The following is a 19,450-nucleotide window of genomic DNA, read 5'->3' as shown; positions in this document are numbered from 1 at the left end:
AACAGGCGCGTCACGTGACCGGAGGCAGCTCTTCATCGGCGACCCCGGAAGACGGATTACCCGTCCCTGCAGTCCCGGCGTGAGCCGGGAGCTCCTGTGGCGTGCAGTGGATGGTGCGGGGCATCGGTGATGGTTCAGGTGCAGGCGGTTCACGGGCCTGGTGGAGCAGTAGCTAAATGCACCACCGCAGGTGTCAGGCCTGCGGTCACAGAACTTTAAGCGCACCAGAGGGTAGAAGCCCCACGTGGGGAGGCTGAGTGGGCGAGCGAGAAAGGAAAGTTTCCCGAATCGTGAACACGGAAAAAGGGCTCGCGAGGCCTGCTGGGAGGTAAAGGACGTCCCAGGCCCAGGGAACTTAAGAAACAAAAAAATGGAGGCTTAAAAGCACAGCTCCTTTTGATGCTGTGGGTCAGAAAGGGTCTGGAATTAGGTAATGAGAATGGCTCAGCTAGAGGGGGCATTATAAGATCACAAAAATGGGATCTACTTACGACTGGGGAAAAAATGTGTACTTTCACAGCAAGCTTGAGGCGTCCCATTTCCAGCCTCTAGTGTAGGCTCTTCCTTTAATGGTTGATAATCTCCTAGTAACCGCCCCCAGATCCTCTCCTCGCAGACAAAACTCCGCGAACAGGTAGGTCCTGTACTTACTGCAAGCAGTAACACATTGCTTGAACTTTGGGTGCAAGTTCGACAATACCCAGAGATAAGACAGGTCTTATACCCAGAGAGAAGTTCCGCAGGGGTTTACATAGAAGTCCGAGAGTCAGGACTTAATTTTGTGGGCAATTGAAAATCAGCCCAAAGATTTGCATTTTAGAAATCTCATGTTGAATAGTCGGATGGATAAGAAACCAGTTAGGCAGAACTTTTTTTTTTTTTTTAATTGGAGGTGGAAGATAAGACCTTGAACTATAGCAGTGGGAAAGGAAGAGAGCTGTAGATCCAGAAAATAGTGGATCTGCTCAGAAGCAGAGAGGTTAATACACGAGAGGCTTGAGGGCTGATCAGTGAGAACACAGTTACTTACTGAGTCAGGGACCCTGTCTTCCTTGCTCACCACTATATTATCAGAGCACAGTACCAGGAGAGAAGTAATTTACATAGAAGAGTCACAAAATGAAGGAACTGGACCCAAATAAGGAGACTGTAAAAATTACTAATGAAAATACTTAGAGATTATTGTTGAGAGAGTATTCCAAACATATTATTCCAGTTATCCTCTCTCTGACAGTATGTCAGACAATCAGAAAAGTAATGAACAACCATTAAAAGTTAAAAAAAACATCATAATACAAGTAAATGTTCAGAGCCTAGCATAGAAATAGTAGCAAAAATTAAAATGAACAGTTATTGAACATTATAAACTGTTTAGATTCGTATATACACAACATTGCCATCAATTTTGACAGTAGATGAATAACAAAAATAATGACACAGATAATATATAGTATATAATATCTGGTTGTTTTCTCTGTTTTTCTGTTTACTAAAGACAACTTGTTAAATGAATAAAACATGATTTAATTTCCGTTATCTATAGCATCTAATAAAATTACATATCAGAAAAAGAATTCACTGTCAGACAATGTGTCCAGATTTTTGGTTCATAAAGTAGAGTCATCAGCGTAGGAGAGAGGAGGGAATGACTAATTTTGCCTGGGGAAGTCTTTCAAAGAGGAAGTGGCTTGAGCTGGCTTCCAGAACATGAGTTGGCAGGGAAGGGGAGCATGGGCAAAGCGTAGAGGTGTGGATGAAGATGGCATATTGAGCATAGGGTTTGGGGGGATAGCAAGGTGAAAATGTGCCGTGATTATCTCACTTCTACCATATTCCCTTCTCCTTGGAATGCCTTGCCCACCTCCCACTCCCACCACTTACTTGAAGGTCTAAAGTTAAATTTTACCATCCTGTAAATCTCTGACTTCTCACACCTGGGTAAGATCCCATAGCCCTCTGAGCTTATCTCCATCAGAGCACTTACCTCAATATTGTAATTGCCTGTCCATTTGTCTGTATCCCTTAAGTAAAAGTTCCTTAAAGGCAGGTTCTGTGTTCACTGTTGTATTCCTAGCCCTGGGCACAGTGTCTGGCACATAGTGGATTAACTAAATAAGTAGAAAGTATTTATATAATAAAGTATTTATATAATAAAGTATTTATATAATAAGTATTTAGTAGATTCACTAAATAAGTGAAAGGCCCGGAATATCTCTTCTCCTATTTAGCATCTACTTATCCTTCAGGTGTTAGCCTAGACCAGACCAACAAGTATGTTGTGAATGGAGTACCAGTGTGTTGAGACAGTGACCACCCCCTCCCCTCAATCCTTGGGGTGGCCAGGCAGAGCCTGGGGTAGCTAGACATCCTGGTCAGTCATCTCCAGCCAAGAACAAACACCTGTGTGTGCTCTGATGTGAGAAACTCTGGGAAGCACTTAGACATCTCCTCTAGGATGTTTCTTTATGGCACCCTCATTGCAGCCTCTTTACTTGTCCATGTTCTCCACAGACGACATGCTGAATGAGTGGCATCTTTTCCACAGTTGTATCCTTACTGCCTGAGTCAAGAATCTGCACATAGTAAGTATTCAGCAAGTATTTGTTGAATGAATGAGGAAGCATTTGTATTAAATTTTGAAAGAATTTCATTGTGTAGGGGAAAGAGCAATCCATGGAGAAGGACTGCAGTCTAGAAAGAAAACTCCATCTAACTTGTTCACTTTAAGATCCCCAGGTTCTGGAACAGCACCTGGCACATCATAGTCATTTAATGGATATTTTTGAATGAATAGAATGAAATGGCAAACGAACCTAGGCAGAGATCTCTGAAGAATCTGGAGTGATACCAGGGATGTGAGCAATTCTGTTTTACTAGAACCAATAGTGCATAAAGAGAAATACGGATAAAAATAATTTTAGAAAAAGTAAGTTGAAGCTGGGTAATGAAGTAAGGAAAGGAGGAAATTATTGATCAAGGTACTGTGTACTAGATACATGTTATCTTCTTTATCTCTCACAACAACTGTATTTGAGTATCGTCTACATTTGAGTATCTACAATTGAGTATCATCTACATTTTACAGATGAGGAAGCAGGCTCTGATAATTAAAATAACTTGACCAAGGCCCCATAGATAGTTGTCAGAACCAGTATTTGGACCCAGGTCTTCTATGCCAAAATCGATTGCTTTTACATCTATCATACTTCCTTGAAAGCTAGTCTGAAGATTGTATTGGGATTTTACTCTTGAGTCTGTGGGAAGCTAGTGAAATTTCTTTAGCTGAAGAGTGACAAGACCAGAGCTGAAATTGGCTAAGATTAATCCGTTAACGTATATAGGAGGAATCAAATGGGGAAAGCCGTGTGCAGGTAGATTGGGGCTGAGGCTGAGGTTGAGGTTGAGGCTGAGCCTGTTGGCTCAGAGCTCTCTAAAACAACCTGACCATTCTCACATGCTATGGGGCTCAGGAAATGCAGACCCCAATTCACCTGAGATCGATGGCTTCATTTTTCCTCTTCCACATCGGCTAGCCAGACCAGTGAGACTTAAGCTTTGTTTAATTTGTCAAAGTTTACAGAAGTGGAGATGGTCCAAATTATCCATGCTCCCTGACTCTCTTTAGACCCATCGCAATTCACATGGAGCCATCCCTACCTCTGCTGTACCCTGTTACCTCCAGCTCCTCCCATGCTGTTTCCAGAATTACAGAATGCTACCCAATTTACCACTACTAAACATGTACAGCATTCCTTGGGGATACTAAAAATATTTCTGTGTCCAGTTTGTCTTTTCTTCGGGCCTTATCCCCTCTTCTCTCCTATTTAGTCATATAACTATTCTAGTTATCTTTTCAGGCTTACTCCCTAATTCTTTTTTGGTTGCACCGGGTCTTAGTTGCAGCAGGCAGGCTCCTTAGTTGTGGCTCGTGGGCTCCTTAGTTGCGGCAGGTGGGCTTCTTAGTTGAAGCTTGTGGACTCCTTAGTTGTGGCATACGAACTCTTAGTTGCGGCATGCATGTGGGATCTAGTTCCCTGGCTAGGGATCGAATCCAGACCCCCTACTTTGAGAGCGTGGAGTCTTAACCACTGCGCCACTGGGGAAGTCCCTCCCTAATTCTTAACAACTTTTCCTAACTCTAGACATACATTTCTTGCAATAACTGGCCTTGTCCTATATCTATCCAATCCTAGCCTACACATAGACTTTAAAAAAAAAAATTGCCTGGATATTTACACAGGTGGTTTTCTATGGTCAGATAATTAGAAAAACTAAAGCCCTGAGGGAACTTTCAATAGATCTGATGGGACTTCCCTGGTGGTCCAGTGGTTAAGACTGTGCTTCCAATGCAGGGGGCTCAGGTTCAATCCCTGGTCAGGGAACTAAGATCCTGCATGCCACGCAGCATGGCCAAAAAATTTTAAAAAACAAAACAGATCTGAGCAAAAGGAGTGACAGTGGGAAAGGGGGATATGGGTCAAATGCAGTAATGTTTCAGATACAAAATGACAGAACTCAGCAACTAACTGGGTGAAGTAGGGATGGGGTCAAGGGACAGAAGAGAGAAAAAGGTGTACCAGTCTGGTTTCCTGAGGGAATCATGGTGCCATTAACTGAATACAAAAGGAAGAGCCAGTTTTGGAAAAAAGATAATGAGCTCTGAGACATGCTGCTTTGGAAGAGGCGGAAGAACAGCGGAGTTGGAATGTCCAGCAGAGCCAAGGAAATACAGGCTGGGAGCTCAAAAGAGAGCTCTGGGCATCGTCTGCTCAAAGATGACAGTTGAGATCATATGAAATAGTCAAGGGAAAAAGGAAGGAAGGTTAAAAATTAGGGGGAAAGAGGACTTTGGTGAGAGAGAAGTTTGTGAGAGACAAAAGGAGCACAGAGGAGGGATGGCAGCTAGTAGAGTAGGCTGAGCTCAGAGATGTAGATTAGGATAAAGGGCTTACCAGATAATTTGACTTGCCTCTTATCTTTAAATGCAGGTCTGTCATAAGCCCTCACACTGTCACAATATGTTGATTTTATCTCCATGACATGCCTTTTGCTTGCAAGGAATAGGGACTCATGTTATTTCAGGGAAAAGGAGGTCTACTGAAGTGATACACGTAACAACCCAAAAAAACAGAAAACCAGACCTCAGAAAGAGCAGAAATCAAGGGTCTGACTACTCATGACTTTTCTGTTCCTCTCTGAATATCTGCTTCTCTGGTCAGTTTTCCTCTTTGCTTGTCAGTTACTTGAACTTCCTTATAATATCTATTCCCTCATGACTTGGCATTCATTGCACAAGACCCAAAATTTTCCATGACTTTCTAGCCCCAGGGTCTTCTTATTCTCCTATCTATGCCTCTGGAGACACCACTATCTTCCAAAGCTCTGTGCAAATCAAGATTCTATTAATTTTGGCTGCGCTGTGAGGCATACAGGTTCTTAGTTCCCTGACCAGTGATCAAACCCGGGAACCTGGGGCCCCGGCAGTGAGAGAGCTTAATCCTAACCAATGGACCACCAGGGAATTCCCAAATCAAGATTCTCTTGATCTCCCCAGAAGAACAAAAGAATAGTGCGCATGTTGCATAATTTAACCAATTCCCTATGATGCACATTTAGGTTGCTTCCAAGTTTTCTCAGTTGTAAACAATGCTACAATGACCATTGTAGAGGGTACTGGTTGCCATGCCAACATCTGTTTTCATCCTTTCTCACCAAGAATACTTGGCTTTTCATTTGGAAATTTCATCGACATTGGTAGCTTGGATGAGACTGAGATAGCCCCAGGCCCTCCCTGGTTTAAGCCACGTAATCAGGGCTACTTTCCCCACGCCCTCACTATAAACACCTGGAAACATAGGATAAGATTTTACATTCCCACCAATAATGTGTAAAAATGCCCATTTCATTACTCTCTTCCAACATTAGTATTTATCTTTTTATTGCTACTGTTGATGCCTTGAAATTAATTTTTAGATGTATCTAATAAAATTGACAGATAAGCTCTAGCAAGATAGAAACAGGACACATGACTTCCACATCATTACAGAAAAAGAAGCTGGATCATTCTGGAAAAATAAAAGGTACGGGAGGAAGTAACATGAATATATAATTAACCAAAAATACAAAGAATAAGAGGGTAGAAATAAGCCCAATCTATCTAAACTATCACCCTATATGTAAATAGGTTAGATCCCCCCATTAAAAGACGAAGACTCTCAAATTGAGCAAAGAACAGTCTAAATGTTGTTGATAAGAGACATTTTAAGTGAAACCAAAATGATGACACTAAAAGAATGGTCTGAGATGTACCAGAAAAATGCAAACAAAAAAGAGAGCGAGGAAGGCATTTATTAACATGTGAAAAAACCCAAGACACACAGAAGTTAAATGGAACAAAGAAGAATATTTTTAATGATAAAAGGTACAATTCACAAAGAAGAGAGACATCATAAACCATTAGACACCTAACAAATATATATATATAAAGCAAAAACCAGAAGAAATATAAGGGAAAAGAAAAAATTATAATCATAGTGAGACATTTAACATTTCTCTGAGAATATTTTATCAAGTGCAGAGAAAATAAGAATAGGGACATCTTGAATGATATCATTAATAACTTAATTATAATAGGTTTAGAAACTTATATCCCCCAGAAATACATTTAAAATTTTGTGTCTCATAAGTTGTTATTAAATGTCCACAGGACATTTAGAAAAACTGGCAAAAAGGTAAACATTACTTTTTTGAATTCTTATAGGACATGTTCTTTGACCATAATGTATCAAAATTAAGGGGAAGAAACAAATCTAAACATGTAGATATACTTTTAAAATTCTAAGTACTTCTTGGGCCAACTATAAAAACAAATACTCCTAGAAGTATATCAGAAGATTAATATATCCTGTCCAAACATATTTTACTACAGGAATGCAAAACTAGTTAAACAATATGAAACATATTAAGGCAATGTTTATGTTAAATAGGTTAAAAAGAAAAGACCATATGGTCTTTGATACAGCTATTCTAAATTAGAAATCTTGATGAAATAGAAATAGAATGAAACTTTTTTAACATGAAAATGAATGTACATATGAAACAAAAAGCAATAGAGTTCATTCCACTAAAGTCAAGAGTAAGATAAGCATGCCCACTATCCTTAATAAAACTGTCTAATCAGGGCTTCCCTGTTTGCGCAGTGGTTAAGAATCCACCTGCCAATGCAGGGGACATGGTTTTGGGCCCTGGTCCGGGAAGATCCCACATGCTGCGGAGCAACTAAGCCCGTGTGCCACAACTACTGAGCCTACACTCTAGAGCCTGCGAGCCACAACTGCGACTAGAGCCCATGCTCCGCAGCAAAAGAAGCCACCGCAATGAGAAGCCCACGCACCGCAACGAAGAGTGGCCCCCACTCACTGCAACTAGAGAGAGCCTGTATGCAGCAACGAAGATGCAACGAAGACCCAACGCAACCAAAATAAATAAATAAATAAATTTATTTTTTAAAAAAAGTGAGTTAATGTATGTAAAGCACCTAGCACAGTTCCTAGTAGATAAGGTTATATAAATAAGCTATAACAATAAAATATTGATTTTATAGATTCCTAGAGGTGAAATTACCAAGACAAAAGATACATTTTTAAGATTCTTCACTTAAAAAAAGATTCTCGATATATGTATCTAATTTTTTTAACTCTTTGTTAAAGTATAGCATAAATATAGAACTCTGGTAATCAGTGCCCAGATCAAGAAATAGAACATCTCCAACACCCCAAAAGTCCCTTGCATGTCCCCTCCTAGTCCTTAGTCATTTTCCTCCCGAGGGTATTTCTGACTTCTGACAACACTGATTTGCCAGGTTTGCCCTTCATTTGAGTGGAATCATACATATGTACTCTTTTGTGTCTGGCTTCTTTTGCTCAGCATTACGTTTATGAGATTTATCCATACTTCATGTGCTTGTAGATTACTCATATTGCTGTATAGTATTTCCTTGTATGAATGTACCACAATTTTCCATTCTTCTGCTGCTGGGCAACTGGGTAGTTCCCAGTTTGGGGCTATTATAAAAAGTGTTGCTGGGAGCACTATACATGTCTTTTGGTGGACATAAGGACACTTTTCTTTTGCGTACCTACGTACATTGAAAAGGGCATGTGTTTATTCAGCTCCAGCAGATACTGTCAAGTAGTTTTTCAATGTGATTCTACCAATTTACACTACCAAAAGAAGCGTATGAGAGTTCCAGTTGCTCCGCATACTTTCCAATACTTTTTCATTTGAGCCATTCTGATGGAAGTGTAGTGATATTGCATTGTGGTTTTAATTTGCATTTCCCTGATGACTAATGAAATTGAGCACCTTTTTATATGTTTATTGCCCATTTTGATGTCTCGCAAAGCATTAATTAAGGACTTCGCTCATTCTCCTAGTAGGTTGTTTTCTTTCCTATTGATTTGTAAGAGTTCTTAATATATTCTTGCTACAAGCCCTTTGTTAGATATAAACGTTGCAGTATCTTACCCCACTCTGTGGATTGTCTTTCTACTCTCTCAATGGTATCTCCGGTGAACAGAAGTTCTTAAGTTCAGCATAATTCAATTTATCAAAATTTTCCTTTCTGGTTAATGCTTTTTCATGTCCTGTTTAAATAAGGCTTTGATAGCTAGCCTTTCTTCCTTCCTTCCTTCCTTCCTTCCTTCCTTCCTTTCTTGGCTGTGTTGGGTCTTAGTTGCGGCATGTGGACTCTTTGTTGCAGTGCATGGGCTTCTCTCTAGTTGTGGCATGCAGGTTTTCTCTCTCTGGTTGTGGTGTGCAGGTTCCAGAGCACGTGGGCTCTGTAGTTTGCAGCACGTGGGCTCTCTCGTTGAGGCATTGGGGCTCAGTAGTTGTGGCGCGCAGGCTTAGTTGCCCCACAGCATGGGGGATCTTAGTTCCCCAACCAGGGATCTAACCCGTGTCCCCTGCATTGGAAGGCGGATTCTTTACCACTGGACCGCCAGGGAAGTCCCTTGTGTCCTGTTTAAAAAAAGAAAAAATCTTGGTCTACTTCAAGATCACAAAGATGTTACATTACGTTTTTTCTAACCAAAATTGCTTTTTTTTTTCAGTACCATAAAATTATTTTAATATCTTTTTCTCTATGACTGAGTATACAAAGATAATGGAAGTAATGTATTTTTCTGCTATCAAGATGGGTAGAATATATCAAAATCCACCTATTGAATTTTCTTTAAATAGTCCTCCAAAGCATCCTGAAGAAAGGCAGGAAGTTTTCACTTTCACTTTGTGGAAGGACCTAGCATGCTTTAAGTACAAATATGCCCGCCTAGTAATGACGTATATTATGTCTCTCACATTTTTATCATTGGTTCTTCTGTAGAAAACCCTCTTGTGAAACACCATGTGCTGTATTTGTCAAACACACAAATATCTGAGGGAAGGAACACCGTTTTTCGGCCACTATGATAGGACATTGCTCTTACGTATATGACAATTCCTTGTGCTTTTCCAGGGTGACTTGTGGCATGACCTGCACCAAGATCCTTTATACCCAGTACTTCTAGTCTTAAATAAGGAAGAGAGCTCTGTGTGTTTTCTGCATAACTGTACAGTTTCTGTGTATTATGATATGCAGTGTCATCCAAACTTTTTTCTCCTTCATCAATGATTTGGAGAAGCCATTTTTTGGTCAGATTATGTCTTTTGACAGCAGCTTCCCATCGACTTTTTCTTCTCAGTCCCTCATGTGGGGCCCTGGCTTTCCATCTTCCTGGGGCTCTGTGAAGTCAGTCTGGGGCCCCTGCTCTGCTGGTGTGCAGACCTGCTGCAGTTCAATAGCCACAGGCTGATGGGGCGGATTATCACAGTTTATTTAGTCCACAGTTTTTTTTTCAAAACTGCATTCACATCAGTCCAATTGTTTTCTCAGAGGCCGAGTCTTTAATCAGCCTGAGCCAGTTCCACATCGAAGGCCCTCAATGCAAGAGCAGAGCTTTGGGATTCTGCAGGGAGCAGCAGGGAACATAAATAGCCATCATGATATTGTTTCTGCAGCATCTCCACACAGTATCATTCTGTGCTCAAAGCACTCGGTCCACTGTCCACGGCCATGCTTCCCCTGGGGCACCGCCGGCCTGGAAGCGGAGGTGGTGGCACAGACTGGGGACCCCAAATTGCTTTTTAAAGTAGGTGAATCACAATATACACAGCCATAAGATGTGAATAAATGCTTGTTTTGTCATATGCATCCCAGGCCCTAGCAAGTTCCAAGCTGGCCTGAACATCTGCCTTTTTGGTAGTGCTGAAATAGGCCTTGAAATAGGCCTGGGAGTTGAATGGTGCCTGACCTATTCCTTTAATAGCCAGAGGGTTGCATCATTTGCCAAATCAGACACTGTTCACAAAATGACCTCCTTACATCAGTATCATCTCTTTGGTAATGTGCTTGTTTAGTGCTGCTACTAGAGGGGTGAGGGGTGACGCATCCTTTCCATTAACACGAGTATTTCATCTATCTCACGGTGGCCTGTGCCAAGGCCATGCTCGAGCAATCTTGGAAAGACAGTTAAAACATAATAATAATAGATAGTATTTAGCAAGCACATATTAATTGCTCACCATTGATAGTATATTTATCAATAATATCAATATCCATCAATAATAATATTTATTGTGCAGTTATGAAGGCACTGTGCTAAGAGCGTTATGTGTGTTATCTCATTTCATCTTCACATTAATTCTATGAGACAGGAATGATTATTATCCCAGTTTTAGAAATGAGGGAACTGAAGTTCAGTGAGGTTAAGGAAATTTCCCAAAGGAACTTGGCCAGTAAGTGTCGGAACTAAGTAAGTGCTCAACCAGGATGGAAACACAGGCCTGTCTATTCACAGCCTATGTTAGCTCTCTAGCCATACACGTGTATCTAACAGATATGCCGTACAAGTCAGTTTGATGCAGCTGCAAAAGTCTTTCTTATAATCATGCCAGTAGGGCTAGAGTATTCCAGCAATTAAAACTTCACAATATAATTGCATAGCATGGCATAAGACTCTTTGTGATCTAGCCCGTACCTCTATACACAACCCTCAATCCTCATCTTTGATTTTGCACCCAGTAGAACCACCCTGCTTCTAGTGCCCTGAGAACTTCATGGTGTTCATGGCTTTCTGCCTTGAGACATACTATTCTCTTTGTTTCACATTCCCTTCCACTTGTTTATTTGTCAAATTCCTTTAAAATCCAGCTAAGACATTGTCTTTTCCAGTAAACCTTCCCTAATTTCCCTCTGACAGTACTAAACGTTCTGTTCTCTGTATCAACCTCTTCACTTCCACACAGAACCCAACTCTGCTGCATTATCTTGAGGGGTAGCTTTCCGCACGTTGGCTGGTAGCCCCCTGGGGTAGGAATACTGGCATTTTTACAGACCCTGTGTCAGCAGTGGCCTTGCAGAGGCTGTACCCTTGAATGGCTTCATGGGTAGAGGGTATTGAAGAGGGGGAACCAGAGCAAAAAAGGAAAACAAAGGTGGATGCCAAATGAAGGCCTATGGCTGACAGACTGGTTCTTCCAACTATGAGACACACCTGGGGTCTTCCACTTAAAACTGGGGCAAGAACATGAATTCTGGGCTGCTGAGATATATCTATATACATAAACATATTTGTATTTATATATCTTAGTAGATTAAGATCATATAATCTTAAATTAGAACCACAAACTATTGAGTCCTGGAGACATCAGAGTTATCCTTTTTTATTTGCTTTTAGGGAACTATGTCTTATTTATCTTTATGTCCCAGGACCTATCACAAAGCCTGACTGACACACAGCAACTGGTGACAAAATATTTGTGGACTTATTTAATAAAGGAGTTAGGAGGAGTCCGAGAAGGAGGGTGAAGAGCATCACACATACATGCACATGCTTAGAACGTGACGATTTCTTCCTGGTCTGACCAGACCCAGAGTATGAAGCAGAAATGGGATCCATAGATCCCACTTTCCAACCCCTTTGGATTCTGTCCGTGTGTATGAGGACATGCTGAGACAAGTTCCGTGGCAGTTAGAACGTGAACTGGCTGCCAAGATGGAGAGGAAGGAGCAATTAACCTTTACCTTCTACTGTCCCAAAGTTCCCAAAGTCAAGGGGTACCGGAAATACCAAAGGGTGAGGAGGTACCCAATTGTAGTTCAGATGGGAAGAAGAGGACTTGTTTAAAGGCGGGTCTAGACAGTGTGTCCTAAAGATAGGGAAAAGATGACCCAGAAATGTTTGTTTTTTATAGAAGGGGTAGGGAAAGCTATCCACCAATCGAACCCACGTGGGGGTACTTGAGGCAGAAAAGAGCAGGAGACCCTGGGGGTCAAGGGTTATCTTTTTGGGTAGGCAATATCTCCCTCATCCCTCATCCTTGTAGCCTACCCTCCCCACCAACCAACATCCGAGTGCCTCGATGCCACCCCAGAGGCTGCAGCAGCACGTGGATCAGACACACACCTACATCCGAATGTTCTGTGGCAGCCTCTGTGGTTTTAGCCTCCTAACGCTGATCTGCATGTCCCCACTGAACTGGGTGCAGTTCCTGGTGATCAACGATGGCCTTGAGCTCTACGCAGGACTCTGGATCTCATGCAACCATGAGCTGTGCTGGAGCCACACACCCAAGCCACCCTGTGAGTGCCACTAAATTGAATGCCACAGGCCCCACAGTTCCAGAGTTTTCTGCCACAATGGCCCTTCATCTTTCTTCCTCCAAGATCTTTTGCCCCTCACCTCTCCAAGTCTAGGAGGGATCTCAGCCAGACTGTGAACATGGCCATTCTTCTCTTTGGTGTCCTTGGTGTACCCTTTCTCCCTCCTACCCCAGGTTGTTTCCTCTCCCAAATTATGAGTTGATAGTCTCTTTACCCTCTGGGAAGAACTCGTTTGTCATTTATGATCTGTTCCTGTGATGCAAAGAGATTGTTATTCTAATGTGGTTCGCAGAAACAGAAGTGATTGATCATAGCTGGGAGATAGAGCAAAGTGTCTCAACCTCCATCAGATTTAACTTTCAAGGTCAGTTTGTTCTTATGCTAGCAACAGAAGAGAAGTTAAATGCATGTCAGATATGTAGTATAACAAATGCCAGCTATTTAGAGACTAAATTGTCAAATTTTATGTGAATTTAAGTAAATCTGAAGTTGCAACACATAATATTTAAAAATAAATGTCTGGGGCTAGAAGATACCATATGCATGAGGTTTATTCAACCAGAACTAAGACTTACAGGAAAGCTAAAACTACACTAAAGAGTTTCCCCAACATCCGCAAGAGAAACATTTACACAAAGAACAGGTATTGCGAAAGAAAACATACACGAGTAAAGTGTTTATTTCACTTCTTAGATAAACAGGAGTCCCAGATTTGGGGGGAGGGGGGACCTAGGCCCAACCCTGAAGTGGAGCATCACTTATTTGGCCTGGGCTCACGCTTTGTATTTGGAACTAAGGAGCGGGATCGTAAAGCGAGATCTTCGGAAGAAACTAAACTCCAAGGCAGGCAGAGAATTCAACTGCATCTTCAACTGAAAATAAAAACTAGAGAAAAGAATTGCAACAAATATGAAAGATAAAAGGTTAATGGCCTTAATATTTATATATATTATATACAAATTATTATTACAAAAAAGACGAATACCCCAATAAATAAATTTTTTGTAAACAATTCACAAAACGGAAACTACACATATCTAATAAACATGGGAAAAATGACTTTAACCTCAGTCAGCCATTAAAGAATGGCAAATCAAATGAACGATGAGATAGGATTTTTCAGCCATGACATTAAAAGAGATCTGTAAATGGTAATACACAACGCTGCACACTCCCATACACACGGAGGACACATAAATAGGAACAACCAAAGCAATATGATTATGTGCATTCAGAGATTTACACTCACTGATTCCATTTCTAGAGAAATGGAGTGAGAGATATAGGCATAAAAATTAAGCTGCAATTATATTTATGTAACCCAGGCTAAACCTCAGGCCTTGAGATTATTATTTAAATCTTGAATGAGTCAGAATCTTGAAATGTTGTCACTTAAAGCAGTTTATTTCTTGGAGCCTTAAATTCACCTGTGAGGCCAACTGTTAATCGTTTGGAGAATGTCAACTAAGTGAGTCCTTAAGTACACAATTGTAAGTCAAGTATCCACCCTGTTTCCAGTGTTAACTAGTCCTAATTCTAGGGTCAGTTATCAGTCTGCAATACAGATCTCATAAGGAACTCCCCAAATATAATCAGTATGTCCAGGCCTCATCAGCCTGTAACAATAATATGTTATTATTGCCCAAATAGATTATTGCCCAAGTTCAAGAACTTCAAACTTTTACCTACTGGATTGCAAGAATTTAGCCCCCTCTCCCTTGGAGTCCCCAGTCATTTCTTTTCTTTTTTTTTTTTATAAATTTATTTATTGGCAGCATTGGGTCTTCATTCCTGCGTGGGGGCTTTCTCTATTTTCAGAGAGCGGGGCCTACTGTTTGTTGTGGTGCGTGGGCTTCTCACTGTGGTGGCTTGTCTTGTTGCGGAGCATGGCTTCTAGGCGCACGGGCTTCAGTAGTTGGAGCACGCAGGCTCAGTAGCTGTGGCACAAGGGCTTAGTTGCTCTGTGGCATGTGGGATCTTCCCGGACCAGGGCTTGAACCTGTGTCCCTGTCCCCTGCATTGGCAGGTGGATCCTTAACCACTGTGCCACCAGGGAAGCCCCCCAGTCATTTCTGAGACTTTCACTGGGGCTATCTCAAGTGGGCTCAAGTACATGTGTGCTCATGTTCCTCTGTCCTGGACTTACTTCAGGCCATTGTTCCTCTGCCTCTGTCTTCCCCTGGTTCTAGATAACTGATAGCCTCTGTGCCGTAGCTATTGGTAATGGGTCGAAGAAAGGATGGGAGTAAAGGACACCATCCTTCACTTTTACTACTAGGTCACAGCATGGAACAGACCTTTCTGCTAATTTCCCCCATAGCATAGGTGAGATCAGACCATAATGTAAAAGAATGTGTTGCCACAGAGAGTAACTTGAACTGTCTTTTTTGCAGAGGGTGGGGAAGAAAGCATAGGTCTTTGGTCCAGAGCCAGGACCCCAGGAACCATCACACAATAAACACCCACAGGCTGTGTAGGGATGATTTATTCTGATGCACCAACTGGTTACAAGGGAATCTAAATACTAAGAAGATTTCAAAGCTTCCTCTCCAGGGTTCTGGGTATCCATCCAGGATCTTTTCTATTCTTACTGAGACATACAAGTAAGGCCTTTTATTAATGGGTAAGCTGCTATAAAGATTGCTGTTTAAAAGCTGAAATAGGATTTGCTCTTACAGGAGGTAGAGGCTTGAATTCACCTTTCAGACCTTTGTTTTGTTTTGTTACATGAATTTTAAAAGACTATGAAGTTAGCCAAATGCAGCCGTTTTAGACTCTGAAGGTAAGTGTTAAGTTAGTTTGGTTAGATAATTTTTTGCATATCATTATGACTGGTAGACTTGGTTCCTTTGAGGCGTTAGACTGTACTATGCTGCAGATATTTAGTTGTTCCTGTGGACTTGTGAGTGATCTTGTTTATGGGGTTTTCAGGAGGTGAGCAGCCAAGACTGAGAAGATTGTAAGAAGAACGTGAAGGTCCATTCTTCCCCTCATGGTAGAAGAAAGACTGGACTGTAACATATCTTAGACAGGAGTTGGACTGGATATCTTAGTACTCTTTTGTTTTCTAAATATCAGAACCCATTTGAAATAGCATAAGCTGAAGAGCGAACTTCTTTATAATGACTCAGAAGCATCTCATAGACTCCCAAAGGCAGGAAGTTTTCTGGACCTCAGGGAATTCCAGAAGAGGCTGTGATCTCAGGCAAAGAAAATCAAGCCAGACAGTCACTCAGTCTCTCCAGAGCTCCTTTGTCACTCAACTTTGTTTATGCTTTATTTTATCTCTACAGCTCAGCTTTTCCTGTTTATTAGTATGTAAGTGCCTGAAAAAGGGGATATACCAGGCTAGCTTTATATCTTCTTGGTTCAAGCAAGCAAAAGAGGAAATTAGCATCAATCAGTCCCAAATCCAGATATCCAAGGATCAGAGTTAAATTGGTACCCTTCCTTGGTCCTACTAGCTATAGTCAAGGGATCTATAGGCAAGGATCCAGGGCTCTAGACAGGGACTGCTAAGGCCCATGGGGGACTGGGGGCTCAATACTGCAAAAGATGCCTATCACACTGGGCTTCACGCAGCTCAGTCTAGGCTGATGGTTCTGACTGGCTAATTCTGAATGACCCAGTTTTCAGAAAACGTGCTGCCCTTGGGTTATCGTGTTTTAATGTGGCTAACTTGTTGGGGCCACATAGCACCTGACCTCTGTGGGTAGGAGTGTGGTTTCTCTTAATGGAAATTACTGTTATCGATTGTGTTAGCCAGTGATGTGTTCTAGAGAACAAAATAAAACTTAAGAGGCAGTTTGTCAACTGGGATAAGCTTGGTACTCTTCTCTCTGGGTTACTTGGAAGATGGACTTGGATTCTTAGACATTGAAGTGCTTAGAGAACTTTCAGTGGTAGGGATGACCTGGCCCTTGTTACACTGAGACAGAAAATAAGCTAGACCAGGAGGCACCCTATAAAGCAGCGGTCCCCAACCTTTTTGACATCAGAGACCGGTTTCGTGGAAGACAATTTTTCGAGGGGGGGAATGGTTCAGGCGGTAACGAGAGCGACGGGGAGCGGCAGATGAAGCTTCGCTTGCTCGTCTGCTGCTCACCACCTGCTGTGTGGCCTGGTTCCTAACAGGTGCCCGGGGGTTGGGGACCCCTGCTATAAAGGATATTGAAGATAGTGGCGGATCCGTGGTAACTCAGAAACATACATCTACGTGTAATTGTAAGTTACTCTATTTCTTAAATCTGTAAAACATTGCTGGGGAAGTCAAGGGAAGGATCTATTCCATGTTAGGGATATGGTAGCCAAAAGTATGGGCTGGCATGCTCCCTCTTCTGCCAAAGAGAGCAGAGCTCTGGAGCCAAGAGATAAGAGAGAGAAGGAGTGTTGTGGCACTAGGGTAAGGGCATTGGAGCAAAATAACTTTAGCAGACCTGTCCTCAAACACATGTGAGACGGGACCTTGAGAGACTCTCAGGAAAAAAAAGGAGATATTTGTGGGGTGTTAAATTCCTGCAGTCCAGTAAATTGGGTCTTGAAATCATTACAGTATGGGAGTTCAGGTAAATATGACTTCATTTTATAGTCACAGGCTGACAGGGACTGTACACGCCAGATACATTTGAAAGAGAAAAAACAAATAGAAACAAACTCCAACAACGATAAAATCATTAAGCAAAGTGTGTTGATATGATAGACTATCTTGTAGCTATTAAATATGATGTTTACAGCAGGTGATCTGGGGAAAATCTTACCATATAGTCCTCTTAAAAATCACGAAATTCAGTATCATATCTACTGTGTACAGAGGATAGAAAAATACCAGAAAGAAGCCAAATAAAATGCTAACAACGGTTGTCTTTGGATAGTGGGATTGTGGCTGATATTCCTGCTGCTTCTTGGTACTTTTCTAGTCTCTCCAATGCTTATATTGAACATGTATTACTTTTAGAATTAGAATTAGGAGCAAGAAAAAGGTTAAATTTGTGTTGTGATGTTAGAGTCACACCTCTTATAAGCTAGTTTACATCTAAGTTAATGTGTTAATGTACCCAGAACTATTTGTATAGTACCTTTAGTTCTACAGTGAAGGTTTTGCCTTCATAGTGAAAAATTCCAAGTATCAATGAAGAGCTGGGAAAGAAGATCCTTATTTGTGCCCCGGATGCCACATAGCAAGCTCAGCTTCATCCTCTTTCGTCTTCACTCCCTTCTCTAAGACTCTGTCTAGCTTTCTTAAGGAGAGGTCCCCCACTGGACTAACCAGGCCTTTCCTTTCTCCATCTCCTTGGCAGATTACCTCCAATATTCCAGGGCCTTCTTCCTCATCTCTGTCCTCACCATACTTGTTGCCCTTGGCTGGCTCTTCAGAGCTTGCCTCCCTAGAAGAGGAAGAATGACTCCTAACTTGGATCTGAAGGTATCCATGCTCAGCTTCATCTCAGGTACAGACCTAGATGGCAGGGTAATACTATGGTAAAATTGTTGAGGGAACATAGTTCCTCTGTGTGGGCTTTCATCCTCTTTTTCTTGTCCCTTTTCTCTTCTTCATTATTACATCAAGTTGCCAGCTACCTGCCTTGTCTTATTGTATAAAACATCCATTAGTGGGCTTCCCTGGTGGTGCAGTGGTTGAGAGTCCACCTGCCGATGCAGGGGACACGGGTTCGTACCCCGGGCCGGGAAGATCCCACATGCCGCGGAGCAGCTGGGCCCGTGAGCCATGGCCGCTGAGCCTGCGCGTCCGGAGCCTGTGCTCCGCAACAGGAGAGGCCACAACAGTGAGAGGCCCGCGTACTGCAAAAAAACAAAACAAAACGAAACAAAAAAACATCCATTAGTTAACTTATGCCAGGCTCCTTCTCTCTCCCACCTTGGTCAGTCCTTGAATTCTTATCTTCTTGATCCTTTCTATACAATATGGTGTCTGGAAGTAGACGAAGAGTTGGGGGTGGCTGTTGAGGCAGATTGAAGACACTAAGGGATATGACGTATTTTCTTCTGCTCCTAGCCTCCTGCTTGCTCCTCTGCCTCATCCTATTTCTGGCACAGGTTCACTGGCATTCTAGAGATGCCATGGAATCAGATCTCCTATGGACCTATCATATTAATTGGGGGAGTGACTTCTTATACATGTTTGCTGGTGAGTCAGTCCCCTCCCTGCTTTATGCTAGAAGGATAGAAGGGGAAATCGCTTCTTGGAAGGGAGGTGGAATCTAAGAGAAATAGAAACACTAACTGTTCCTGTTAAGAACACTTATACATCTAGAAGCAGAGTGGTATGGTAAAGAAAGCACAGATTGGGAATTCCCTGGCGGTCCAGTGGTTAAGACTCTGTGCTTCCACTGAAGGGGGTGCGGGTTGGATCACAGGTTGGGGAACTAAGATCCCGCATGCCGCGTGATGTGGCCAAAAAGCATGGATTTTGGAGTCTGAAAAGTTAGAATTAGTAAACTGTTCTACCACTAACCGAGGCACAGACAGGTTGAGTAACTTGCTTAAGACAATACAGAAAGTAGTGAAACTATGATTTGCATCCAGGAGGTTCTAGCTTTGTTCCAACCATGTAAGAAGTACAATAATGAAATGGAAGCACAGAAGGATAATGGAAGCCTGCTGGGGGAAGGAGGGTTGGCTTCACTGAAAAGAGGCATTTTGAGCTGAGTATTTAAAGAATGAGTTAGAATTTTAAAAGCCAAAAGGCCATCTGTCTCTTGAAACTCACCTCGAATTCTTCTCTCCCCC

At 41.9% G+C, this 19,450-nt stretch overlaps 1 protein-coding gene and 1 pseudogene across 10 annotated transcripts in view; one reads left to right on the top strand and one right to left on the bottom strand.

Annotated features, from left to right (window-relative positions):
• Positions 1-22: 22 nt before the first annotated feature.
• TMEM202 (transmembrane protein 202) overlaps positions 23-19,450 on the top strand; it is a 56,489-nt gene continuing 37,061 nt past the window's right edge. For 2 of the 10 annotated variants that reach the window (XR_007475812.1, XR_007475814.1), the window contains exons 1-2: positions 23-634; positions 2,512-2,582. Coding sequence is in view for 1 of the 10 variants with exons in the window: in XM_033440025.2 (XP_033295916.1) it covers positions 12,048-12,176; positions 12,427-12,682; positions 18,001-18,150; positions 18,717-18,848 (667 nt within the window). In the remaining 9 variants the exon portion in view is untranslated. Of the gene's footprint in view, positions 635-2,511; positions 2,583-7,199; positions 8,526-11,706; positions 12,177-12,426; positions 12,683-18,000; positions 18,151-18,716; positions 19,447-19,450 lie in introns of those variants that run through there. The other 8 variants (XR_007475817.1, XR_007475818.1, XR_007475813.1 and 5 more) reach the window with 7 other exon arrangements.
• On the bottom strand, positions 9,129-10,794 carry LOC101279578 (NADH dehydrogenase (ubiquinone) complex I, assembly factor 6-like; annotated as a pseudogene).

Source organism: Orcinus orca, chromosome 2, assembly GCF_937001465.1.
Source record: "Orcinus orca chromosome 2, mOrcOrc1.1, whole genome shotgun sequence".
NCBI classification, from domain to species: domain Eukaryota; kingdom Metazoa; phylum Chordata; class Mammalia; order Artiodactyla; family Delphinidae; genus Orcinus; species Orcinus orca.
Note: the sequence above shows the minus strand (reverse complement) of the source record. Positions and strands in the feature narration are given on the sequence as shown.